The sequence below is a fragment of the Pleurodeles waltl genome, chromosome 3_2 (assembly GCF_031143425.1).
Source record: "Pleurodeles waltl isolate 20211129_DDA chromosome 3_2, aPleWal1.hap1.20221129, whole genome shotgun sequence".
Taxonomy (NCBI): Eukaryota; Metazoa; Chordata; class Amphibia; order Caudata; family Salamandridae; genus Pleurodeles; species Pleurodeles waltl.
In genome coordinates this window covers 169,941,366-169,968,606 of record NC_090441.1, presented here as the reverse complement: position 1 = coordinate 169,968,606, position 27,241 = coordinate 169,941,366, and the positions used below count along the sequence as shown (strand labels likewise).

The window sequence follows — 27,241 nt, the reverse complement described above, 5'->3', positions numbered from 1 at the left end:
AGATTATTGGTTCTTTTGGAAAAAGCTAAAAACGTTTCTGTTTATTGGAGTTATATATTGTTCTTTCTATCTTCTCTTCTCTGTCTTGTCCTCCATCTCTTCTTCCGCCCTTCTTCCACTTTGGAGTCAAGATGTCGTCATAGTGAATGCTGCGCTTCTAAATACTTGCTTCCTTGATCTACATTTTTTCTCAGCTGTTTGCAGTTTCTGTTGTCTTTAGAATGGTTTTAGGGTACCTTAGACAAAATTCCTGAACAGGGGCCTGTACAAATTAACAATACCATTCATTCTTTCGCTTGGTGCTACGCCTCGTGTATAAGTGGTTGACCACAGGACCTCAGCCCCTTCTCTTACCTTCTTATATTTTGCTGCAGTGTTCTTACCTGTGATGCTGGCGCCTTTTCTTTGTTTATAGTTGTTTTAGAGAACGGTTCGCAAACACGCCTGCAATAATGAAAGTTGAAAGAAAACAGTGATATGTGTTTATTTTGTGTAAATATCTTTTGATAACAGAGTTATAATGCTAAAATCAGTTAAAAAAAAAGAGCAAATGGGCCAACAGACTAACAGGGTGCCTTACACTCCAAGGAATGTAGGAGGTAAATCTAGGGAGGTGGAGGGAAAGGTGACCGGTCCCCAGGGAAAGTGAGGAGCTCTTAAGGGTAACATGACAAACAGTTTATACAAGATTAAAGAAAAAATGTGTATACTATAAGAAAGGAAGAAAAATGAAAAAAACTGTAAGGACAATTTTATTTTCACGAAGAAATATGAGAATTAAAATCCAATTTTGCAAAATCCACTCCATGGTATGTTGCGTGCAAATTAAGGCCCTCATTACGAACTCGGTGCTGACGGTCAACAGAATACCGCAGCGCGCAGAACCCCCTGACGGCCACATAAAGGACATTCAGCTGGGCCTGAACATTGATGCCGGTTCCAAAGGGAGCCGGCGGCAATGTAGCAGTATGGCGGGTGGGCCAGCACCCATTGCGCATATCACTGCCCGTAAATCGGTCAGTGAAATGCGCAACGGGGCTATGGATGGGGGCCCCTGTACTGCCCATGCCATGTGTATGGATGGGCAGTGCAGGGGCCCCCAGAGGGACCCCGAGTCACCCATTCCGCCAGCCTTTCCCTGACGGTTTAAACCGCCAGGGAAAGGCTAGTGGAACCTGACTCATTATCCGGCGGGCAGCGCTGCTTGCATCGCTGCCCTGTCAGATATGAAACGCTACCAACCGCCATGCTGCCTGGTGGCAGAAGCCTGGTGGTTGGCTGCGTTTCAAAAGTGGCGGTTCTGCCACATTCTTTATATGTCAGTCTGGACCGCCATGCCGGTGGCGGAAATTACCACCGCCCCCGGCATGGCGGCCCAGACTGCCATGTTCATAATAAGGGCCTAAATATAGAAGACATGCTTCTTAGTCAAAAGTCACACAAGACAAGAACAAGGGACTGACTGCTTCTAAGAGAAAACCACTCCTGCAAGCCATTTTCTTCTTAACCCTTCCTATAGCAGAGCCTCATGGCTGTGATAATTCGTGCAATTTTGTGAATGCCCACTAACAAAAAATATGCTAACTTCTTGCCTACATTTCACATAGGCAGTGCTTTAAATGGGCAGGTATTGTCCGGTACTCAGTACCTGCACTGAGTAACTGCACTTCTCAGCATGGCTGCAATACATTTAGGGCCTGATTTATACTTTTTTAGCGCTGCATTTGCATAATCTTTTGACGCAAGAGCGCACGCAAACTTACAAAATTAAATTATATTTTGTACTTTTGCGCCGCTTTTGCGTCAAAAAATGACGCAAATGAGGCGCTAAAAAAGTATAAATCAGGCCCTTAATAAGAAGGGTACCAGCACTTCCCAGAAGCAAACAGGTACTCTAAATAGTGAGTACCTGCAGTTCTATACTTCAATTTAAAGCACTGCGGACAGACATAGGTGGCATCTTGAGAGAGAATTCAATTTAGAACCATGATTAGCTTTTTATTAAAGGTGTGTGAAAGGGAGAATATTTTCTTGTGAAATACACAAAATTTCATGAAATTCCATAAATTACATTCAATACTTTTATTTGGTCTTTTGGTAACCTTTTTTATTTCGAGGATGTCCTTTGCACTAAAACAGCATGTTAAACACTGGCAGCAGAATGGTTTGAGGAGAATATGTTTAGTTTCTGCAAAATGCACCTATTGCTGAGACATTGTCCACTCTATTTTTCACATTATTATGAAATATGGCATAGATTTCTCATAACACAAAATTCTTGAATTCTGCGAGATTACTCCAACATTTAAAAATGATAGAGGTTAATTTATATTGGAGTCAGAGTTAACTTGTGTGTAGTGTAAGGGATGTAAATTAGCATCAGTGTTTGTTAGGGTTTTAGTTGTAGTGATTAGTAGTAAGCTTCCATTCACATATGAAAGGAAACTAGAGTGAAGTTTAAGTGCAGCAGATATTCCACCTATCACTACAATAAATTGGGCATCTTCCTTCAATGAGCAGTGTGGTTTATATACTATTGTAAACCATAGGCACCTATCTATCTGGCCCTCTTTTCTGTATGCAGATGATTCAAGGGAGATGTAATAAGTTTGTAAAGAGTGAAAACATCTATTATGTTGAAGAACCTTAATTTATATTTCCAGTGCACTCCGGGAGCAAAATAATTCTCCCTTTCTAAACTAAGCCACTGACAAAAAGGGTGAGGATGTTACGGGAGGATGTCGATGAGTAAGACATGAAACGTTTTTGTGGGGGGTGGCATATAAAATAAGGGGTGTCGAGCTTCCCCTCCCAACTGATCACCCATGAGCCAGGGGCAGCTCCTCCGCAATGGTGGAGTAGCGTCGCCCCACTGGCTCAGAGCCAGCAGCAGAAAAATAAAACAATATTTAAACATTATTTTATTTTTCTGCTGCTGGCATAGCCAGCAGGTGCAGGGAGGGGCGGGGCTGGGCTGGGCCACAGAAGGTGGGGGGGAGGTGAGGAATTGTGTGCAGTAAGTACGAATGTATGTTAGGACGGCCTAAGACAGCCATCCAAACACACATGTGCACTTAAATCATTGCCACTCAGACCAATCCTGACGCTGCTTTCATGGTTGCTTTAGCATGAAAGCAGCACCAGGACTGCTGGGGAGCCTCTTGATATGAGGACGAGCGAGGTGGCAAGAGAGGATGGCAGCAGAGGCGAACAGTAAGTTTTCTTTGATTTTAATTTATTCCCCCCTACCCCGAGGTCACCATCGTCCCTCCCACCCCTCCCCTTGATAACTGCGGCAACAGCCACAGCCATGAACCCAATGTACAGCATTCTCTCTTGTATCTTCAGCCCCCACAAAATTAACCATGCTGTAGTACAGAAGCTGCATTAGCAATAAAGATGTCTTTAAATGTTGTGTTTATTTTGTCACACTTGCTGTGTGTTCAAAGACAGAGGTCCAATGTCAGACTGCTACTAATTCGGAAACCGATGTTTGCTTTTATTTTCATCACTGAAAAGTGAGAGGATTTTGTAAGAGTGACCTCTTTGACAAGCTTGCTGGGGTGCAGGAAGTGAAATGAAAGGCTGTATGTAGGTTGTCAATATTGTTCTAAAACACAACATTTAAATAGCTGTAGATGAACTACACACATATTTCAAAATATATTAGCAAAGAGCAAAAGGCAACAGAAGCACATTTTTTTGTAATTCTGAAGTGTGATGGAAACAAACATTTTAATAGGATCAAAACGTATCAAGACACTTTACTTGGTGATGCGCAAATGATAAATATTCACTGAAAAAACCCAGACATTGGCTATCATCCGGACGCTATGGAGTTTTACCAGTAAAACTGCATACCCATGCATAAATATGGAAAATGTGCTTTCTGTAAATGACAGTGTGCTACCTCACCAGTGCTGCAAATGCACCACCAGCCGCATACCACACCCTTACCACTCTCCTACTAAATGGGTGTGATACATTTGCTGCACTTGTTTTTTGTGTGACACTTGGATTTTTCACAATTTCTATGATGTCAGAGGAATAACAAATAGTAGCACCCCCACCATGAAAATTGTTCCGACACCACTGATGTTTAGTACCATTCAAATATTCGCATAAAGTATATGAACAAAAAGCTGGGAATTGTGATCTTGTTTTCATTGGTCTAAAGGTTGATTTTTAACTTTAAATGTTATAAGATATGTTAGATCTAGTTTATTTCTGTTAGGTAGGAGCAGGTGTCCTTATATTAGCATATAATATAGGTCTGTGCTAAGCATCAATTGAGGTTTCTCATTCATAATCTAGAGAAGTACATTAATAATGATTTTGTGGGGTTGCAATGATTACATGGTTTGTTGTTTTGTTGTTTCATGTGTCTCTTACATTGGTCACAAGATGAAATTAGTTCCAGCTCGAACCTTTTGAGGGTTAGATAATACTCCACTCTTCTAAACGTTAGAGACAAATGCATTCTGCCTGTCAGGACCTAGAAAATATTTGTTATCTAAGCTTGTGTGTGAGACTGAATATTTTCTTTATTGGGCCTTGAAGGGGCACTAAATTTCAGTACTTTTATAAGCTGAGGTTTGGAGGCTAGGACAACAGTTTCACATTTTTGTAGGTTCTTTTATCTGTGTTTTATGATATCATCCGGTTCAAAGAGTGTGCGAGATCGCACCCTGTGCTTGTCATCAAATTTACTGGTAATTCACTGTCTGAATCGTCACTGAAGTATCAAAATTGTGAATGATTTACTTTTTCTACTCAATGATTTCAATTTAGTCATTCAGGCACCTTTTTCTTCAGGCTTATCGCCTTATCCCCTGCTGCCTTTGCACTTAGTTAAATTTTAATATATTTCCTTCCCAATATTTTTCAGTGAAACACATGGCAACCTAATTTAATTTTCCATTTACATTTTTAGTACTTGTGCTGGAATTTGTTGTTTGTGAGATAAATGTATGCCCTATCAAGATTTGTGTTTACTCTCGCTGCAAACAAATTAGAATTAAAAGTACACAAACACGAAGCCTGCATCGCTTTATATACTGACACAAGAAGAGCCTCCTGTTGAGGTTCTGGCTGAATCAGGGAGCAAGTTAGGGCCTGGACATTGTGGGCCAGTTTGAGTTGTTACGTTCTTTAAGAGGTTTGTCCTAGTCCTTGTAGACTATACCTCAAAGTGGGTTACAGCAAGTTGTGTCAGTTCTGTCACTACCAGACATGTGATGCAGTTTTTATGAGAGGTATTTGCTTGTGAAGGTGTGCCTAAGACCATCCTAATGGATAATGGAGTGCATTTTGCATCTCTTGAAATGAGAAAGTTTCTCGAGGATCTTGCCATCAAACCCTACCACACGGCTTTGTATTCTCCCCAAGCAAATGGCTTTGAGGGAGAGCATGAATCTTTAGGTCAAAGCTTGTGCTCAAATTTGCTGTGGAGAATGGTGCTCCTTTGAGAGAAGTACTCTGGGAAAAACTATGGGCACATCGAAATACACCCATTGTGGTCACTAAGATATCTCCTTTAATGTGCTTAAAGGGTAGGCTTGCAGGCAGCAAGTTGAGCACTTCTTGGTTGGATTTCAAGACACAGGCACTAAAAATTGACCATCAGGCTGTCAGACTTGACCAACAGGACTACAAGAGACAGATTGATGAGAGACATGGAGTACGTGATCGTGAGTGGAGTGTGGGAGATGTGGTTTTCATAAAGAATGCTGTTTGATCTCCAAAAGGAAAATCTAAATTCCTGGGTCTGAAACACATAATCCAAGTAAGGAAAAAGGCTGTAGTGGTGGATGATGGAGGGGTTTGAAGTATGTCCCGGTTGGCGAGGACCGCAACAAGGAGTACGTCAGATGTAGGTAGCTTTGGTGGCAATGATATGAGTGGTGATAATGTTGGTAATCATGAAGAAAGTGAAAGTATGAGTGGTGGACTACATCAAAGTGGTGGCAGTGTTGGGCCATATCAAGGTGGTATTCGCTGCAGTAACCATCCTAACATAAGACCTAAGCGTCTGAATGACTATATTTAACTTGAGGTGTTGTTCTCATTGTTCTGCAAGATTTATATCCTATGGTAAATGTACTTGGGATACTCCATTGTGTGTATTATTACTATATTGTATTACACTGTAGTTACTGTGTGCTACTTTACTGTGATTTTTCATCCTATTATTTGCTTCCTCATATAGTCTGGTGTACAGTTATCCTGCTATGTTTAACATTACATTTATCACCTGATGCTTAATCTGTTGTTAATGTCTATAATAGTTCCAGTATGTTTTTGCATATATTTCCAATTCTTTCATATGTAAATGTGAAGATGTGTTGTAACCTATCCTTGCTGGGCAGAATCATGACACTCAGGTATTCTTTTTGATGCCTTCATCCCTCGCTTCAACAAGACGCTGCTCCAAACAGGCTACTCGGATAAAGCTCGCAGCAGCGGCTCAAGCACTCAGGATAATCTTCTTCGCTTCAGCAAGAAGATGTTTTGAACAGGCTCTGCTGGTGTGCAACCACAAGCACCTATGGTGAAGCTCATTGTTCGAGCGCACAGGGCAATCTCCACTGCTGTACGACAGCAACACATTTAGTAATGTTTACAAGAACTTGTCTCAAACGTGGAACATCAATCCGTCAATCCATTTTTGAGAATTGGGTCTGATGTTGGGTGGAGAGGCTGCAGTATTCCGGGATATGTAAGCACGTAGACCTTTTTACTTAATTTCAGGAGAATGTTATTCTTTTGTTAACTATAAGACCTAACATCACTCAGAACATGTCTTAGTTAATTACTTGCCTTATGGAAGATCTAGAATGGTGCCAATAATCATAAAAATGCCTGTTTTATGAAGTGTTTAATACTCACTTCTGTTGTTTGTAAACACACCAAATAACATGTGCTAGTTTCATCCAGTTCAAAGGCCTCACTTTATTGACCTCTGAATGACAGAAGGCTGACTTTGACTGATTGGTATGTGACATTTTCACCAGCATACTCGCTGAGCCATCTTGAAAGCAATAATATCCTCTTTATATTTATAATGAATTCTACAACAAATTTGGATCATTTAATTAAATTTTATTCTGTAGCTCCATAAAGGACAATGTCGAGGTATTTAAGTTACTATAACACAGGGTGAAATCAAATCAAAACATTTCACAAAGTATCTTTGAATCATGCATTCCACCTATATCCCTGTGGTCCTTTTTTAATGGGGTTATCACTGGATCTCAAATGCAAGGTAAATTAGTGTTGATTAATTTCTTACCGGACCAAACACTGCAGTAAATATGTCAAACACACATACAAACTTTACAATTCATGATCTCTTTCCTAATATTTAGCTGAGTGTTCTTTCACTGCAGTGACTATCTACTTACCCTGGTACCACTGGCCATGAAGCATCAAGATCACCTCTCTTCAGTGCCAGGTTGAAGGTGATCCCATTCAGTTCATAGAGTTGTGAAATGATGTTTGAACTTAAAGATTTGTTTAAAAATGGATTCCTTGCATAGTACCATTCCCTGAAACGAGAGATAGCCCAGGTTATGTTTTATAATCTTTTTCAAGTTGCAACATAATAAAATGCCAGTAGGTAACTTCGATCAAAAATAGTGCGCAACAGAATCCGTTATAAAACGAAATCTCAGCATTAAAATATTATTTAGTCTATTTTGTATGGGAAGGAAAGTAACATTTTGTTAAATGGGAATGTGTTCAATGTAAACATATCAGTGTCATCTTTGCAGGCCATTATCATTATCGATGCTGCAGAGTAAAAATAGTTGTGATATGAACAGGCAGCATTTTTCACATGCTCTCAGCAGGTATGGTACTAGATTATCATTGAGTAAATGCCTGATTTAGAGTGTGGCGGAGGGGTTACTCCATCAGCTGTATTACAAGTTCCATAGGCTATGATAGATTTGTAATATGGCGGGTGGGATATCTATCACATTTGTGACAGAGTAACTCCCTCCGCCAAACTATAAATGAGGCCCAAAGTTTCCTCTGAAAAAAATGTTGTGTCCTAAAAATTGTTGACACCCAGTGAGACTATGGCCCTCATTGTGACCCTGGCGGTCAAAGGTTAATGTGGCGGTAGTACAGCCAACAGGCTGGCGGTACATACTGCCACATTATGAGACTGGCGGGTTGGCTGGAGCCATCCCGCCACTTCTCCACTCATACCGCCATGGCGGTATGAGCCACTAGGCCCGAGATGTCAATCTCCAACCCGGCAGCCCAAAGAGTACCGCCCCTGGCATTATGAGCCAGCCTACCAGCATGTTTTTTGTGGCGTTAGTAACGACACAAAAACCATGGCGGTAGGCCCTACCGGTGACAGGGAATTCCTTCCCTGTCACCGGTAGGTGGCTCCCCCACCCCCCAACACTCGCCTAACGCCCCCCACCTCTGACATTCAGACTCACCCCCCATCCACCCGATCCAAAAACACCCCCCCAGTCCCCTGACATTCAGACTCACGGTATTTTGGCGGCTTTCACCTCAGCGGTAGGTGGTATTTACTGCCAATGTTAAAATGAGGGCCTATATTTTAGGCCTGGGCAGAGTTTGTGGAGTTCTGCTATGCAAAGTGCCATAAAAACTCCACTGCACTACGTGGAGTTCCGCAAGCTGCAGTGTTTGGGTAAGTTGCGCTGATTTTCAGCACCAGAAGTTTCTCCCGCACTGGGAAATTAGTGCCAACGGCATCACGGAGAGTACCAGAGGGCGCTAACTTCTTGCTGTTGCTTGAATAGATTTTCTACTCGAGTGGCAGCTTTCTCAACGTGAACAGCAGCTTTCTCATCGGTAGTGTTTGCGGTCTACCATGACTGCTCGTGTTCAGAAGTCTTGCTCGGCAACTTATCGATTTCTCTCACTCGCGAGTGAGAGAAAAAACTTCACTTTGTGGAGTCTTTCTGAACTCCGTGCTCTACGCAGAGAGGGGAAAACTCCACAAACTCTGCCAGCGAAGCGGAATTCTTCGCCCACTCCTACCATATTTGACTAAATTATATTTAAAACACAATATTTACGCTTACAATATTCCTACATATATGCCCGCATCCACAGATGGCTGTCACAATATCCCTAATATCTTAAATTGACTACCATAATAGCATAAAGGTAAGTATAGATAGATGATTATAGGTTTACTATGCTCAATACCACATTTGTATACATTCAAATCTATACTTACCTACGTATACTTATGTACATGTTATTGAAAAAGTTGATGTTCAAGACACTAGGGGGGTCATTATGAACAAGGCGGTAAACACCGTTCCCCGCCGTGGTGACTAATAACAGAAACCCGCCATTGGCAGTGAACAGAAACCCGCCATATAAAGATGCAAAAATCAGAATTCCTCTAAAATTTCCCAGCTACCAGTGACCGCCAGGACCTTGTCGGCGAAAATGCTGGACATCCCATCCCGCTACCGCTGAACACACAAACTCCCCGCCCTCCAAATAATGATACACAAATCACCGCAGCGGTCAGTGGGAGTCGAACGACCATTGGCGGTACAGACCGCCACGGCCAGCAACGGGACCCAACAGTAAGAATTGCACACATTGGCAAGTTTGAAACCCACACACCTGACACACATCCACAACACTATAAAACACTCACAGACACACCCCACAATCCTTTGCATCGCCAATAGGACAACTGAGATTGAGAACTCCACAAGCAGACACTGAATGCCACAACAGACGAATCACACACCCAACCACACAACAGCACCTTGACCTAGATCCACACAACACACACCATGGCACCCCACAAGCACCCACGCTTCACAGAAAGGGAGCGAAGGACCCTGGTGGACGAGATACTGACGGTCGAGCCAAAATTATTCAGGGCACAGGTCCAGCACACACCAATTGCCAGGAAGATGGAGTTATGGCAGACCATTTTCTACAAGGTCAATGCAGTGGGACACCATCCACGCACAAGGGACGACATCCGCAAGAGATGGAACGACCTGCGTGGGAAGGGGAGGTCCATGGCATCCTGGCACAACATTGCAGACCAGAAGACTGGGGGGAGGACCTCCACCAACACCGCCCGACTACACTGACTGGGAGGAAAAGGTACTGGCAATCCTGCAACCTTAGGGCCTCACTGGACTCACTGGAGGAATGGACTCAGGTAACTCATCTACAGTTACCCCATATCCATCACACCTGTAATGCATGCACCACCCCACCCCTTCAACATCCACCAGGACCACTACCCCACCCAGGCAGGCCACATTCACAACATCCTGTCACACTGCATGCCCACAATTCCACCAACAGGCCCACATACCTCCCCCTGTGCACAGCCCCTACCCATGCAATTAATCACAAAGGCACTACATCACCCACAATGCACCTCCACATCCTATGCAAAATGAAATGTGATCCTCACAAGGCACCCTGCATGGCCCAAAAGTGTAAAACCTGAACAAAACAGTCCAGCCCTGTGCACCCCATCCGATTATGCAATTGTAACAGACAGGTCCATTCCCCCCAACAGGCACCACCACCCATGCCACCCTGACAGACAGGACAAGGAGTAGCAGTGTCCCACATGGAGACAGAGGCAGCACCCAGGACAATGGAGAGGGACCCCTGGACAGTAAGAAATATCCTGGCCCCTCACACAGTCCTGGACTGTCACCATCCAGCAGCCCCACCCAGGACACCATTGGCACCCCTGCCACACACCCCCCAACATCAGGCCAGGGAAACCGGACCCACACCTGTGTAACCTGGCCACAGACTGGTGGAACACTAGGACAGAGGCCACAGTCACCACCTACCAACAGGCAGGAAGACGATGGCCCCAGTACAAGTGGTACCGCTAGACCTGTGCAGGGGACACAGGCACATGGGGCTAGGCCCAGTGGGAGGGCATCAGTGGCCCAGGGGGGGAGGCCACAGGATGTATGCTGCAGCCTAGGATGCGATCTCTGAGGTCCTCGGAGCATACCACCATACCCAGGACAGACTGGCCCAGATTGTGACCACCCTGGAGAAGAGTCAAAGGCTGCAGAGAGCCCAACACCAAGAGACCATGGAGCAGTGGAAACTGCACAATACCACCATGGCCACCATAGCAGGTGCACTGCTGCACCTTGCCCCAACCCAGCCTGAGACCCCCACAGACCAGGAAGCCCCTACTACTGGCCAAAATATAGCCCAGTCAACAACAGCAGCAGCAGCAACTGGACTAGTGCTCCACACAGGAGACCTGCAGCTCATCCCATACAGGCCAACACCAGGCACCCAAATGGTCCCTCAGGCCCAGATATGGCACTGGAACACCTGCCAAGACCAAGGCTCCCTCTAAGAAGTGACTCTGACAAGAACTGTCCTCCAAGTGTGCCAATGAACCACTGTCCACACTGTGCAATAACAACTCTAAAAACTGTAAATAACAGATAGACATATTACCACTGCCAACAATCGCTGAGACAATGTAGCCAATATGGACATCCACCAGTAGCCCACTCCCATCACGGTAAAGAGCACCATGGCATCCCTGACACCAAATACAACACCTGTTCACCAATGTAAATGTCCCCTGTCATTATGTTGAATCAAATGGAAGTGTGCATGCAATTGTCATTGAAATCATTTATTCATTTCTTAATTGCAGGAATGGCACCCCACGCATAACATGGGATTGTGCCAACAGAAATGTCAAACAAGTTGTCCATAATGTCACATGTCCCATGCAAACATGGTCACAGTGACAATGTCTATAGACCCAACACCCCCATTGAGGATAAGGCATACCGACAGTATGCTGCACAGACAGCAACAGCATCAAATAGTACCACTTAGTTACTGGAAGTACAGTTGGATCAGTTGGTTCCTGGAGCGTACATCTTCCCCCTCCTCATCATCACCATCACTCTCATCCCCTCTCTGAGGAAGCAGGCCTGGATATACAGCCCCCTTCCTCCTCCAGGAGGGGAATAGATTTCCTCACAGTCTTGTTGTGCAGCATGCAGCAGGCCACCAATATTCTATACACCTTTTCAGGCTCATAGGCCAGAGATCCCCTAGAAATGTGAAGGCAACGGAATCTAGCCTTCAGAAGACCTATTGTGCGCTCTATCACCCTCCTAGTACGTACATGGGCATCATTGTAATTCCTCTCTGCATCTCTCCTAGGATTCCTCACTGGTGTCAGGAGCCAACGCATGTTGGGGTAGCCAGAATCACTTGCAAAAGGGGGAAAAACAGGACTGTCTGCCATGTGCCAAAAAGTGTCAGACACACTTACCTATGATCCATCCTCTGTCCCTTTGTAGTTGTTCCATCATGTGTGGCACACTGCTGTTCCTCAGCACAAAGGAATCATGGACTGATCCAGGGAACATGGCATTCACATGTGAGATGTACTGGTCTGCAGTACACACCAAATGAATGTTCATGGAGTGAAAGTTCTTCCTGTTTCTGTACACCTGTTCACTTACTCTTGTGGGGATGAGAGCTATGTGGGTTCCATCGATGGCACCTATCACATGTGGAATGTTGGCAAAGGCATAGAAGTCTGAGTTGATGTCAGGGACGTCAGCCCTTTGGGGAAACCTCACATAGGACTGCAGGCATCGTACAAATGCATTCAGGAATCTGTACAGTATAATGCAAAACATTGGCTGTGAAAAACCTGCACCCATGCCCACTGTCACTTGAAATGAGCCCGTGGCCAGAAAATGGAGTGCAGAGAGCACTTGCACTTCAGTAGGGATGGCATGCTGATTCCGATTAGCCAGTCTCAGTGCTGGATCCAGTAATCCACAAAGTTCATGGACAGGAGCACAGTTGAGTCTGAAATTGATAATGATGTGACGCTCCACCATGGTCCTCAAATCAACAAGTGGTCTGTACACCAATGGGGCTCTCCCTCGTCACATGGGTCTGTACCTAGAAGGAATTGAGGACACATGTGAGGAACACACATACATCTGCCTAACATGTTAAATATTCAGCCATGCTGGCATACCAGTCAATGACACATATGCACAGTAGGATGTGAAACTGGAGTGGCATGTCCTCAATGATACATCAGGACTGTTGTGGTGAGTAAATGTATATTTGTTCATGCCTTTGGGGGTTGGGGACCTTAGGGCCTGCATGGGGCAAATGAGAAATTAATAACTGCGTAGTAATGGCCAAAATGTCTGCCCCCTGTAATCCAGAAATGTTGTAGTGGAAGTGACCTCATACCACTAGCGGTTGGCGTAATAGCGTAAGGAGGTGTTTACCGCCGTGCGATCATTCATTGGTTAACATGGTTTTCAATGGGGAATATTAGCGTATCATGATCGCCGCAGGCAGTGACAGTGCACACCGCCACGGAGCGTACGCCATCTCGTCCCCCCAACTTCACTTGATTCCCGATTACGTGCATGCAGGTACTCCACTGAGTGTGTTGCTGTGTCCTAACTCTGGTCCTGGAAATGGCACGGGTGGCAGAGGAAAGGGCCCCGGCCTTCACCAGCGAGGAACTGGACAAGCTCGTGGACGGGGTCCTACCCCTGTAAGCCAAGCTCTATGGTTGACCAGAGGTACAGGTGAGTATGTGGATTGGGGGGCATGGATGTGTGTAATGGTGGTAGAGGGCTGTAATCATGTGTGCACGTTCGACACTGTACAGTCGTGGGATTCATGACATGCTGCATGTGTAAGGTCCTGTTCTGCTGTTGTGAGTGTCCATCCCATAGGGGACGTATAGCCAGCTGTATCTAATGGGCATCGTCTGACCTCTGTGTTACTTTTTCTGTGTGTCCCATATAGGTCAGCGCCCATCAGAAGAGGGGACTATTGCATGCCATCGCCAGGGAGGTGCGGACCCTGGGAGTCTACAACCGGCAGAGCACCCACTGCAGGAGGCGGTGGGAGGACCTGCGGCGCTGGGCGAGGAAGACCTGCGAGGCCCAGCTGGGGAAGTCCTCCCAACGAGGAAGGGGTGCCCGTCAGGCCCTTACCCCCCCTAATGCACTGCATACTGGCGGAGGCATATCCAGACGTGGATGGGCGCTTAAAGGCTGCACAGCAGACACAAGAGGATGAGTACAGAAACCATTGTATACCTCCTTGATGGATGTCTGAGTGTGCTGTAGTATGTATGCTGTCTATTGGCAGGGACTCTGACTGATGTCATTTTACATAATAGCCCCCATGGGAAGGAAGGTTGTAAGGGACAGGTCTGCAGTACTTCATGTCCCTCAGTGCTGCAGGAAATGGCTGTAGGGCAGGGTTGTGGCCACTAGTCAGGGGCATAGCCATGTGTATAGCGGTAGGTGCTGCATGGTGGAATATTTGCAGTGTGGGTGTATGTGTGAACCAGTTATGTACCTCCATTCAGCTATTTACAAGTGTCTCTCCTGTTATGTCTTCCCATCCCTGTTCTCTTGTGTTGTCTGTGTACAGCAGCATCATCTGGCGAGGGAGCTGTGGCACTGGCGAGTGGGGATGCAGCGGCCCACTGTTCCACGGAGGCAGAGTCGATCGATGCCAAGGGGACCAGTGGGTTGGAGGGTGAGGAGAATACCACGGGGGAGGCAACTACCGCTGGAGGTAGTGACTCTGATACCTCCTCCGATGGGAGCTCCAGAACAGTAGCGGACCCTAGTGGACCCACCCATTTTGTGTCATCTTCCGCCACCCCCATAACATCACTGCCCTCCCATTTGTTCCCCACTGAGTCGCCCGTGCCCGCTCACCCAGAAGGGTGGGCGTCTCCTTCGTCCCAGGCACCTCATCACCTGCCCCAGTCAGCCCTGCTGCCCTCACGGGGAGGCTATTGACCTCCTGAGGACCATCTCTGTAGGGCAGACAACCATCGTCAATGCCATCCAGGGGCTAGCATCAGAGGTGCAGCAGACCAATGCCTACCTGGATGGCATTTATGGTGCCGTGTCTGGCCTACAGAGATCTTTTCAGTCTCTGGCCTCCTCTTTGACAGTAGCCAGTGTCCCTGGTCATTCCGTCCCCCCTCCAACCACCTCTACCCCTTCCAGCACCCACTCCCTTCACCCGTCTCAAGCACACATTTGGACAGCCATGAACACACCTCAGCACAGAAGAAGCACACTGAAAAACACAAGCACCACACTTCCCACCACAGGCATACACACAGAAAACATACAAAGGCACACACCAACATTCACTTCCCCCAGTGTGTCCACCTCTTTGCCTCCGTCTGTCGCCTCTACATGCACACTCACAGGCACTGCACCCTCATTCACTGTTGCTGACCCCAGTCTGGCAGTCACCACAAAATCAGACATCCATTCATGCACCCCAGACACCACACCTGCACTCACCACAACAACTTTGGTTGACACATGCAGCACACTCACCAAACTTGCAGATACACAGACAACACACATTTACACTGGCAGCCTGTCTTGTCCCACTGTGTCCACCCCTCCCAAGACACTCAAACGTTCCAAAACACCTACCCAACACACATCCACCACACCTCAGCATACTGTACAGTCAGCTGCACCCACGTCACACATACTTACACCTGTCACGACCACTCCCTCTACCTCCACTCCCATGCCTTCCTCTAGGTCCACCCTTATTGCCCCTAAAAAGCTTTTCCTATCCCGTGTTGACCTATTCGAACCTACTGGCCCACCCCGTCTTGTCCCTAAACGTGCCACCCTCCTTGCTCCTTGCCCTGTAAACTCCTCCCACATCACAGCCCGCCCCTGTCCACCCTTCCTATACCTGTGCTACCTCCCCTGTGAGCAAGAGACCCTGTGCTGGCCCAGGTACATCTGCCGCACCCCAGTCCAAGGCTGCCACACCAGCTTCAAAGACCAGACCCAAGCCCCATCCACCTCCCAAACGTAAAGCCAAGCCCCCCCACTCCCAGTCGTAAGTCCCCACCCCCACCACCTCCTGCCCCTGTTTCCTGAGGTCCCCACCACCCTCTGCCCCTGTTCCCTGAGATGGCTGGATGCCCCATTGTTGCCCCTTTAATGTGGAGTACCATTTGCGCCTGTGGGAGTGAAGTTGGGGCCATTTGGGCCCATCGGACTTTGAACTATGGACTGTCCATTGGCCTTCTGTTGTACTTTTGTTGCTCCTGGAGCTCAATAAAAAGTTTGTGTGGCCAATGTTGGTTTTGGCACACTCTGGATCCGTGGTTCATTGTTTCTTTGTGCGGGGGTGTTGTGCACGTGTGCACTTTGGGCAGGTTGTCTTGGCCATGTGTCGAGTAAGTACCTCTCTGCTCTGGGGTGTTGTGAGGGGTTGTGGGTGCTTTGCGGGGTGGGTGGGTGAAGTGGGTGGGTATGTAACTGTGCCCTTTCTTCCCTTGTTTAGTAGGTTGCAGTACTTACCGTCGTCGTCTTTGTCGGCAGTCTCAGTCGTGGAGGTATATGGCAAGGAGCAGGACTGGCATGATTTGCAACTCTCTCTCCATGTCTGCTCCGGCATGTTGTGTGAGCCGCCGGTGAGGGTTTTCTTATATTTGTTTCATTTCCACCTGGCTTTGCATGGTGGTGGTTCTCACCACGGACCTGACGGCAGTCTAGTGCCTCATTATTTGATGGGCGGGTAGGGCCTTTCCGTCGGCCTGTGTGCGGCCTCTGCATTCATTGTCGGCACTCCTCTGCTGGCGGTGAGTGGTTTTCAGGCTGCCTGTTTTTCAGGTGGCTCATAATTTGGCAGCCCAGACTGCCTGACTGTTGGCGGTAGTTACCACCATCGCCGGTGGAGCGTTCTTTCCCGCCGTGTACATAATGAGGGCCTAAGTTATGGAGGGACAATATTTAACATTCAGTATTGTGGAGGACTACCTTAGCAACAAGTTTACAAACCTTTAAATCCTGCCTGACCCCAAAAGTCTAATATGCCTGTTAAGCCTGCCTCACTCACCAGCTGTGAGATAGCATTTTCCATGGCATTGCATTCTGTCAGCTTACTTCTATTTCAGTGGAAATGCCTGCATGTCAAATGAGTTTCCTTATTCACATTACAACCAGAATTTGAAATCTTGCTTTTACTATAACATCTACATCTTTCACTTGGAGCAGCTGCAGTGTTGTTGATAATACTAGTAGGACTGCTGGCAGTAACACTAGTAATATGAGCACTGGTTACTAGTGATGAATTTAAAGGATGAGTAACAGGCTACGTTTTCACTACTGTTTCTCAAACTACTCTCTCTAGTTGGTCTTGAGTTGTAGAGCACATCTTGGTGATGAAGATTTAAGCTTTGTGCATTTGGACGATGGAGTGTGGGTTGGTATTGTGCCTCTAGTATGATGTTAGTCCCTTGTATTTGTGTGTTATGCAAAGAGATGGATGTCTGCTTAGGTGAACGTTTGGGAGAATGTTAAATGGTCCAGTTATGATTTTGGAAGGCTTTGTTTGCTTTTATGTGATAATTTAAAATGTTATTTTGGTCCTCTTTGGCATAGGATCCATTGAAGAAGCAAAGCATTACACAAGTGTCACTCAGTAATACAACAAAAAAAACTCAGACCTTGCATAGTGCACATATATTGTTCTCTGCACCTTCCTCAATATTCCTGAAATAATTTGTCAGTTTGTCAGCTTCTATAAAAAGAAGAAATTAATAAAAGCAGCATCCAGGAAGTGTCATAGTAGTACCTTGCTATCCCAAGCTCCATGAACCCAAGCTGAATTGTCTCTGCCAGCTGTTGGTGGGCCAGGCAATATCTGATGAAGGACCGACCTCTGCCAGTAGAAGTCTTAAGCTGCAAGGTAAAGAAATGCATTTTCTTTAGTACAACATATAATGAAATATGCATAAACAGCATCTTCGTTATTAATGGCAAACACATTTAATTGTAGAGTTAACTTTAAAAACATTTGGCACTAATTGAACACTTAGTGACTGACAGATGTAAGATGGAAGCACTATAAAATGGATGTGGACAAAAAGGGTTTGAACCAGGTCAGGGAGCTGACTCTGTCCTAACGTTTATGTGTGGTGTCCTCAAGATGGGAATGGAGGTAGGAGAATGGGCTCTGGCTGTTCATCCTGAATCTCTCTTTGGCTACCTTCATGGATAAATCTCTTGGGCATCCAGATAGCCACCCTCAAAAGGATCGTCTCTACATCTCTGATGCAGGGGACAAGGACTGGAATTTGATTTATTCCCTCTGCAACATGTGGATCTCTTCCTCTTCTCACTTCTGCTCCTCCATCCTTTTAGGCCACCTCTCATGTTTTTAAATCATTTTATTGGTAGATTTTCAACATTTTAATCTCTTCAGTAGTCTACAATTCCATGTATCAGGCATTGTATTTGACGCACTAGTCTTCAGCATGACTATGGTTTGGCACATAACTGCTTCTCAGCAGTTTTTGCAGACGTTTGGTAATGATATCAGTGAAATGAACAAGGAACTAAAATTTGAATCATTCCAGCCCAGCCATCCTCCATCCCTTGTAATTTGGCCATAATCTCTCAACAAAATTCTGCATTGATTTTCTCTCCCCAGTCGGCCTATCTGCTCTGCAACTGTGTTCCATTCTAAACTGACCATCAATTGCTAGGATACAGGGCATTTGACTCGGACGATTGCAGTTCACAGACCTCCCTCTCCCATCTAGCAAAATCTGCAGTAAGGGCCACCCTGTCAGTTTCAATGAGGTTGCACCGTAAGCCCCTTAGTTCTTCCATTCATACTGCAGCTTCCTCGGCCAACACCAATGTCATTAATTCCGCTTTCCATCTGCTATATGGAGGACCATCCGGTGCCTGCCAATGCTTAACAATTGCCCCTTTAACCAGCACTAGTCCCAGGTCATAAATTTAGAGCTCACTTTGGTAGCTGGGGAGACGGAAAAGAGACTCAAACAAATTTCCAGTGTTTCAAAGTGGTAATGCTGTGTGGTCGCTCTAGGTCTTGTGTCACTTGGTGTCAATAAATGGAAATAGTTAGGCATTCCCATACCATGTGCAAGAATCCTGCATCAGTCAGGGAACGTCTGAGGTATGTCTTATCAGAGGTGTCCATTATGCTATGAGGCAGGTGGCGTACAAGTTGTCGAGTTGGGTATATTTAACCCTAGTGTTTCACAGATTGTATGCGATGCGGGTGGGCTGAGCCGGATCTTAAAGCTGAGACACCATCCTTAGTTGTGGTCGTCAAGCCTCCCTTTAGGCCACCTCTGATGCATAGAAAATACCACAGCAAGACTCCTGCTCCACCCACAGCATAGAGACTTTAACCCTCTTGCTCTATGCTCATTTCACTGGCTCTCATTGGGTAAAAGTGTGTGTGCCAGAACACTTAACATAAACTAGATTGTTTTTCAAGAATTATTAATGACATTTCTCAACCAGAAATGCCACATCTCCTTCCCCAGTGGACAAGTTCATTCTAGTACCTATTGCACAGATGGAGAAGGGACAACTGGCTGAAAGAAGTGAGCCTGAGGAAACCATAAACTGTTCTTAATGGCTGCAAAGGACAGTTATCATCACCACTCTAAAAATAAAGGCGCGAAAACTATCTTCTTGATGCAGGAAATGACTTTCAAAAATCTTTCAACCTTTTAAGACACTGAGGTGGTCATTCTGACCTCGGCGGTAAAAGGCGCCTACCGCCGGTCAGAAATCCTCCATAATTCCGCCGCGGTCGCGGTAACCCGCCACGGTCATTCTGACCCGCAGCAGCCAAACCTCCGAAAATCCGACAGCCACAACAGACCGCCAGACCAGCGGTCGGCGGAAAAGTGGAGGTGACCAAACCTCCACCGTCACGCCAACAGAAATACGCCCATGCCATTACGACCCACGAATCCACGCGGCGGTCATTCAAACGCGGTTTTCCATTGGCGGTACACACCGCCGCGGTCAGAATACACACAAACGAACAAAACTCAGCCACATTGGCCGATTTGAATTCCACACACCTGATACACATACACACACCACTCCCACACACACAATACAATATAAAACACACACCCACATCACCCACAAACCCCTACGACAAAAAATTCAGAAAGAAGCACTGAGAGACACATCAGCGATCACAGAATACCATCACACAGAGGCACACTACACCATCACCCACACAATATCCACACACAAAACAACACACACCACCACACTCAACACACTTAACTACACATACTCCACCCCACACATCATACACACCACTCCATGGCACCCCAAAGACAGCCCCGCTTCTCAGACGAAGAACTCAGGGTCATGGTGGAGGAAATCGTTCGGGTAGAGCCCCAGCTCTTCGGCACACAGGTCCAATACACCAGCATTGCCCGGAGGACGGAGCTATGGCAGAGGATTGTCGACAGGGTCAACGCTGTGGGACAGCACCCCAGAAATCGGGAAGACATCAGGAAGCGATGGAACGACCTACGGGGGAAGGTGCGTTCCATGGTATCCAGGCACAACATCGCCGTGCAGAAGACTGGCGGAGGACCCCCACCTCAACCCCCACAATTTACAACATGGGAGGAGGAAGTCTTGAACATCCTGCATCCTGACGGCCTCGCAGGAGTCGGCGGAGGAATGGACACTGGTAAGTTGAAGCTTCACTACTGCTTCCCCCCCACCTGCATGCCAAATCATACCCCAACCCTCACCCCCATCCTCGAACCCCACCCTCACCCCCACCCCCATCCTCACCCCCACCCTCACCCTCACCCCCACCACCATCCTCACCCCCACCACCATCCTCACCCCCACCCCCAGCACACCTATTCCCTGCCAATGTCTCACCATCACAACCCACACATCCCAAAACCTAGGCCTGCATGCGTCCACTAAGCATGGACACCCATCACCAAAGCATGCCCAATGCATATACACATCCCCCCCACAAGCCACCCTCACCAAAGCCCCCACACACGAATGCCAGCACTTGGGGACACGGGAACCCACAGATACACCCATATGCCACACATTGAAACTATAACCATACCTCTATACCCCTGCAGGACCCGACCGCCAACACACCGCCACGGAGGGCCCAGAATTCTCCACACCCCCCACCCAAGAGGCCGTCAGCGATGACAGCAGCTCTGTCGACCTGGACACCGATGAACAGCCCGGACCATCGGGGACCTCTGGACAGTCGGTTCCCCTCAGACAGCCACAGGCCACTACAGACCCAAACCCCTCTGGGAACACCAGCACAGCTCCCACCCAGCGGGCCCATGCCTCTGTCTCCAGGGCGCGTCAATCTGCGGTGTGTCTACCACTACAGGGCACCCAGGATAACCCACCACCCCAACAACAACAGGGACCTGGGGGCAGTGGTAGTGTGCACACCGGCCAGGGGGCAGAGGCCCAGGGAAACAGGGCAACTCGGAGGGCAGCTGTGCGACAGGGGGGGGACGGGCCCAGGGAACCCACTCTCCACGAGGCCCTCACCACCATCATGGGAGCATACAACCGCTCCCAGGAGACGATGGCGACGGTACTGGCCCGGTTCCAGGAGATCCAGGTACTGCAGGAGGAACACTATCGGGGATACAGGGAGGACATCAGAGCCCTCACCTCCACCCTGGTTACCATGGTCGGGCTGCTGCAGGACCTCATCAACACCAGGACGGACACTCAACAACAACAAAGGGCCCCTGCCACTAGCCTGGACCAAGAACAGCCAACCACCTCCGCCGGCGCTAGTGGTCAGGAGGCCCCCGCACAACAGCAGCCCACCAGACCCCCACCTCCTGCAGGAGAAGAACCACCCCGCAAGAGGGCCCTGAGATCTCGCAAGAAGACAGAGTAGGATGTCAAGACCCCGCCAGCAAAGGATACCACCTGATGTCATCCCACTGTCCCACATTGTCACCCTGTCCATGCTTGAACTGCCCATGCTCCATCTCTCCACAGGCCTCTGGACAATGCACCTGTGTGACTGTTACTCTGGACTCTGCCATGGACATTCCTTCACCATAGCCCCCACCCACTTGAAACCACCCATCCCATTTTGAGCACTGAAATAAATACCCATTTAGCACAAAACTATCTGGAGTCTGGCTGTGATTTCAAAATATTGTAATTGACATGACAGTGCAAATATGTCCTTGTACATAGTGAAGTCAACAAACAGCTGCCACAAAGCTGTAGTCCATGGGGAAACGAAGCACAGGACTCGTAGTGGGGATCCCAGATCTGAAATAGGGAGGGAAAAGCCACAACTCAGTCATCATACACTGGGGCAAATAGACAGGCAGCAGAGATGCAGGAGAGTAGTTCACATTCACTAAATTATGTTTGAATTGTTACCTGTGTCCTATTGGAAGTACTGTTCAATGATTCTGTCCCTGTTGTCTGTTTCAGCCCCGTCGTCTTCCTCCTCGTCACTCTCCACAGGTTCCACAGCTGCCACTACACCACCGTCTCGACCATCCTCCTGCAGGAAAGGCACCTGGCGGCGCAAAGCCAGGTTGTGAAGCATGCAGCAGGCCACGATGATGTGACACACCTTCTTAGGTGAGTACATTAGGGATCCATCTGTCATATGCAGGCACCTAAACCTGGCCTTTAGGAGGCCAAAGGTGCGTTTGATCACCCTCCTAGTACGCCCATGGGCCTCATTGTACCGTTCCTCTGCCCTGGTCCGGGGATTCCTTACTGGGGTCAGTAGCCACGACAGGTTGGGGTACCCAGAGTCCCCCAATAGCCATACACGGTGTCTCTCTAGCTGTTCCATCACGTAAGGGATGCTGCTATTCCTCAGGATGTAGGCGTCATGCACTGACCCAGGGAACTTGGCATTTACATGCGAGATGTACTGGTCAGCCAAACACACCACCTGGATGTTCATGGAATGGTAACTTTTTCTGTTCCTGTACACCTGCTCCCTGTCTCTTGGGGGAACCAAAGCCACATGGGTCCCATCAATGGCACCAATGACGTTGGGAATATGTCCAAGGGCGTAGAAATCACCCTTCACTGTAGCCAATTCGCCCACCTCAGGGAAAATGATGTAGCTCCTCACGTATTTCATCAGGGCAGACAACACTCTGGATAACACCTTCGAAAACATGGGCTGAGACATCCCAGAAGCAATTCCCACTGTTGTCTGAAATGACCCACTTGCCAGGAAATGGAGTACTGACAGGACCTGCACCAGAGGGGGAACCCCTGTGGGTTGGCGGATGGGGGACATCAGGTCGGGCTCCAGCTGGGCACACAGTTCATGTATAGTGGCACGGTCAAGCCGGTAGGTCAGGATAATGTGGCGTTCTTCCATTGTCGACAGGTCCACCAGCGGTCGGTACACGCGAGGATTCATCCGTCTCCTCGCCAAACCCAGCGGACGGTGCCTAGGAAGGACAACATGGAGCACAGAGTCAAGCAACCCACAGGTACGTACTCACAGCTTGCACAGTAAACGATTCTCTATGCAGTGAATGGCGTGTCTGAGTGGCTATGCAAGGCCTAGGCCTGTGTGACGCAGTTGAAATTGAGCCATGTGGACCCTCGAAATGGCGGCTGCCTGACCTGTGAAGTGTGACAATTGGGATGTGAGGTCAATGCGCTGGCGTGGCACACCGCGGCGGTCGGCGGGCGAAGACCGCGGCGCGAAGCCGCATTGGTTAACATTGAAGCCTATGGGTTTCAGGAGCCAATGGCGAAGGGCGCCGGCCGTGGCGGTACGCCCGGCCGCGGTACGCACCGCCGCGGACGTGACCGCCATTTCCTATCTACTTATCCACTTGCGACTTGAACTTTCACAGGAGAGGACCTATACTGCAAGTGTTGCTGTGACCTCGGTCTGGAAGGGACAATGGCTGCTGCGACTGGGGAAAGGGCCCCTGCCTTCACTGGAGAGGAGTTGGAGAAACTTGTGGATGGGGTCCTCCCCCAGTATGCGCTACTCTGCGGTCCTCCAGACCAACAAGTGAGTTTAATTCAATATGAATTTGGGGCCACTGGCTGGCTTGGGGGCCTGGCGGGGGGCCTGGCGGGGATGGGGGGCATGTTGGGGCTGGCGGGGGGCCTGGCGGGGGGCCTGGCGGGGATGGGGGGCATGTTGGGGCTGGCGGGGGGGCCTGGCGGGGATGAGGGGCATGTTGGGCCTGGCGGGGGGGCCTGGCGGGGATGGGGGGCATGTTGGGCCTGGCGGGGGGCATGGCGGGGGGCCTGGCAGGGATGGGGGGCGTTGGGCCACTGGCAACGAAAATGCAGACAAACTTGAACGTGGTATTTCTCCCTCCCTGTGCGTGTCACATAGGTCCGCGCCCATGAGAAGATCGGGATTTGGCGTGCCATCGCCAAGGAAGTCCGGACCCTGGGGGTCCACCATCGACGGGGCACCCACTGCCGCAAGAGGTGGGAGGACATCCGCCGCGGGACCAAGAAGACCGCCGAGTCTCTGCTGGGGATGGCCTCCCAACGTAGGCGGGGTGCCTGCCGTCAACTGACCCCCCTGATGTTCTGGATCCTGGCGGTGGCCTACCCTGATTTGGATGGGCGCGTGAGGGCAGCACAGCAGACAGAAGGGGGTGAGTACAAGCATCATCTACTCTGTTGTCGCGCAGTGGAGGTGTCTGGGTGGGGGAGGAGGGCTGTGGGTCCCCCTAGGCCAGGGCGATATCTGTAGGCTGGGCACCCCCGTAAGCCCCTGTGTCCCCAGCCACCACCCTCAGTAGTGTGCCAGTACAGCCATCCCTGGGCCGTGTCATCCATGGGTGCAGTTGTCAACTCTAGGCGTGTAGGGCATGTTCCACGGAATGCGTAGCGGACCCCAAGTGCGCAACTTAGTGCAGGGGGCATCTGTGTCTGTCATGTCCGCTAACTGTACCGGTGATCCATGTACTCAAAATCTCTTTATTTCTCTCCCCCCCCCCCCCTTTTTGTTTGTCTTTCTGTGCTTGTGTGCATCAGCATCATCAGGCGGAGGAGAAGTGGCATCGGGGCAGGAGGGAGCTGCATCTCACATGGCCCAGGAGGGCCATGCCACAGAGTCTGACTGGACCAGTGAGACGGAGGGCGAGGGGAGCTCCACAACGGGGACGACTGGACCCTGCAGCGACACGGACACGTCCTCGGAAGGGAGCTCCCTTGCGGGGGTGGCACCATCCGTGCCCCCCGCCATTACAGGTACAGCCGCCACCCAGCGCACCATCTCCGCCCTCCCAGCAGCCCCTCAGCGTTCGCCCCGTGCCCGCTCTGCCAGGAAGCTGGGCATCTCCTTCGCCCCAGGCACCTCAGGCCCTGCCCCTGTTACCCCCGCTGCCCTCAGTGAGGAGGTCATTGACCTCCTCCGAACGCTCATTGTTGGGCAGACTACCCTTTTGAATGCCATCCAGGGGGTGGAGAGGGAGGTTCATCGCAGCAATGCGTACCTGGAGGGCATTCATTCGGGTCAGGCTGCCCATCAGCGATCGTTCCAGGCTCTGGCCTCAGCACTGACGGCAGCCATTGTCCCTGTCTCCTGCCTCCCTCTACTAACTCCCTCCTCCCAGTCTCCTGTTCCTCTGCCTGTCCCACCCACACCATCAGACCAGCCTGCACACACCTCAACACCCAAGAGCAGCTCATCCAAACATAAGCACCACAGATCACGCAGACATTCACACAAGCAACATTCCGATGCAGACATGCCAACAGTCACTACCACCTCTGTGACCCCACCTCCTCGTCTCCCTCCTCCCTCCCTGTAACGTCTACACTCACACCTTCATTCACCTCACCATCAGCCAGTGTTTCCATCACCAGCATACCCTCCACTCCAGTCCGCACACGTGCAGTCACCACCCCCACTGCCATTTACACTTCCCCTGTGTCCTCTCCCACTGTGTCTGTCACCCCCTCTTCCACACCACACAAACGCAGCCACCCACCCACCCAACAGCCATCCACCTCACGACAGCCTCCCGCTCCTGCACCTGCACCCAAAGACAGCAAACTTGTCTCGCCTACAACCACATCCTCTCCCTCCACTCCCATACCCACTGTACCTACCACTCTCCATTGTCCTAAGAAGATCTATCTCTCTACTGCTACCTTCTTTCCTGACCCTGAGCCCCCCCCTCCTTCTCGTCGGGGTAAAAAGAGCACCTCAGCCACCACCAGCCCTGCAGCCCCCTTGACAAGGGTGCAGGGGTATTGGAGCCCACCAGCCCGCAGGTCTGGATCTTCGCCCAGCAGCAAGGGGACAGCCAGCCCACCCCCTGGGAAGAGGAGCAGAAGGCGGAAGGGCCGCCGCCGGAGCCCGGATTCGATATCCCCCCAGGACACTAGCCAGCCACCGTCAACAGCCACAACTCCAAAGGGAGGAAAAGGCCACAGACTCCCGACTAAGGAGGGCAAGGGCAGCAAGGCGGAGAAGTCAGGCAGCAGGCCTGCTGCCCATGGAGGACCCGTCACAGCTGCCCAGGAGGAGCCCGCAACCCCCATAGCCGCTGCCCCGGGAGGAACCGGCACAGCTGCCCCGGGAGAGCCCACCACCCACATAGCCGCTGCCCAGGGAGGACCCAGCCCAGCTGGCCAGGAGGGCCCCACCACCCACAGCCCAGGTGGGCATTGAAGGAGCACCATCCCCGCTGCCCAGGAGGGCACCACCAGGCAATGAGCAGTTGGCCATAGAATGGCCGCCGTCTCCAGCACCGCTCCGCTGGGGACCGCCGTCTCAAGAACCGCTGAACTGGGCCCTTCAAGGCAAGAACCGCTGAACTGGGCCCCGCCGTCTCCAGCACCGCTCCGCTGGGGACCGCCGTCTCAAGAACCGCTGAACTGGGCCCTTCAAGGCAAGAACCGCTGAACTGGGCCCCGCTGTCTCCAGCACCGCTCCGCTGGGGACCGCCGTCTCAAGAACCGCTTAACTGGGCCCTTCAAGGCAAGAACCGCTGAACTGGGCCCTTCAAGGCAAGAACCACTGAACTGGGCCCTTCAAGGCAAGAACCGCTGAACTGGGCCCTTCAAGGCAAGAACCACTGAACTGGGCCCTTCAAGGCAAGAACCGCTGAACTGGGCCCTTCAAGGCAAGAACCGCTAAACTGGGCCCCGCCATCTCCAGCACCGCTCCGCTGGGGCCCGCCGTCTCAAGAACCGCTGTACTGGGCCCTTCAAGGCAAGAACCGCTGAACTGGGCCCTTCAAGGCAAGAACCACTGAACTGGGCCCTTCAAGGCAAGAACCGCTGAACTGGGCCCTTCAAGGCAAGAACCGCTGAACTGGGCCCTTCAAGGCAAGAACCGCTGAACTGGGCCCCGCCGTCTCCAACAC

General features: G+C 49.5%; 1 protein-coding gene across 4 annotated transcripts in view; it reads right to left on the bottom strand.

The window, feature by feature from the left end:
- The window catches only part of RUFY4 (RUN and FYVE domain containing 4), a 424,420-nt gene that overhangs the window by 72,504 nt on the left and 324,675 nt on the right, over positions 1–27,241 (bottom strand). For all 4 annotated transcript variants that reach the window (XM_069227078.1, XM_069227076.1, XM_069227077.1 and 1 more), the window contains 3 exons: positions 17,668–17,774; positions 7,404–7,547; positions 384–444 (listed from right to left, as the gene is read on the bottom strand). In XM_069227078.1, the coding sequence (XP_069083179.1) occupies positions 384–444; positions 7,404–7,547; positions 17,668–17,774 (312 nt within the window). The remainder of the gene's footprint in view (positions 1–383; positions 445–7,403; positions 7,548–17,667; positions 17,775–27,241) is intronic.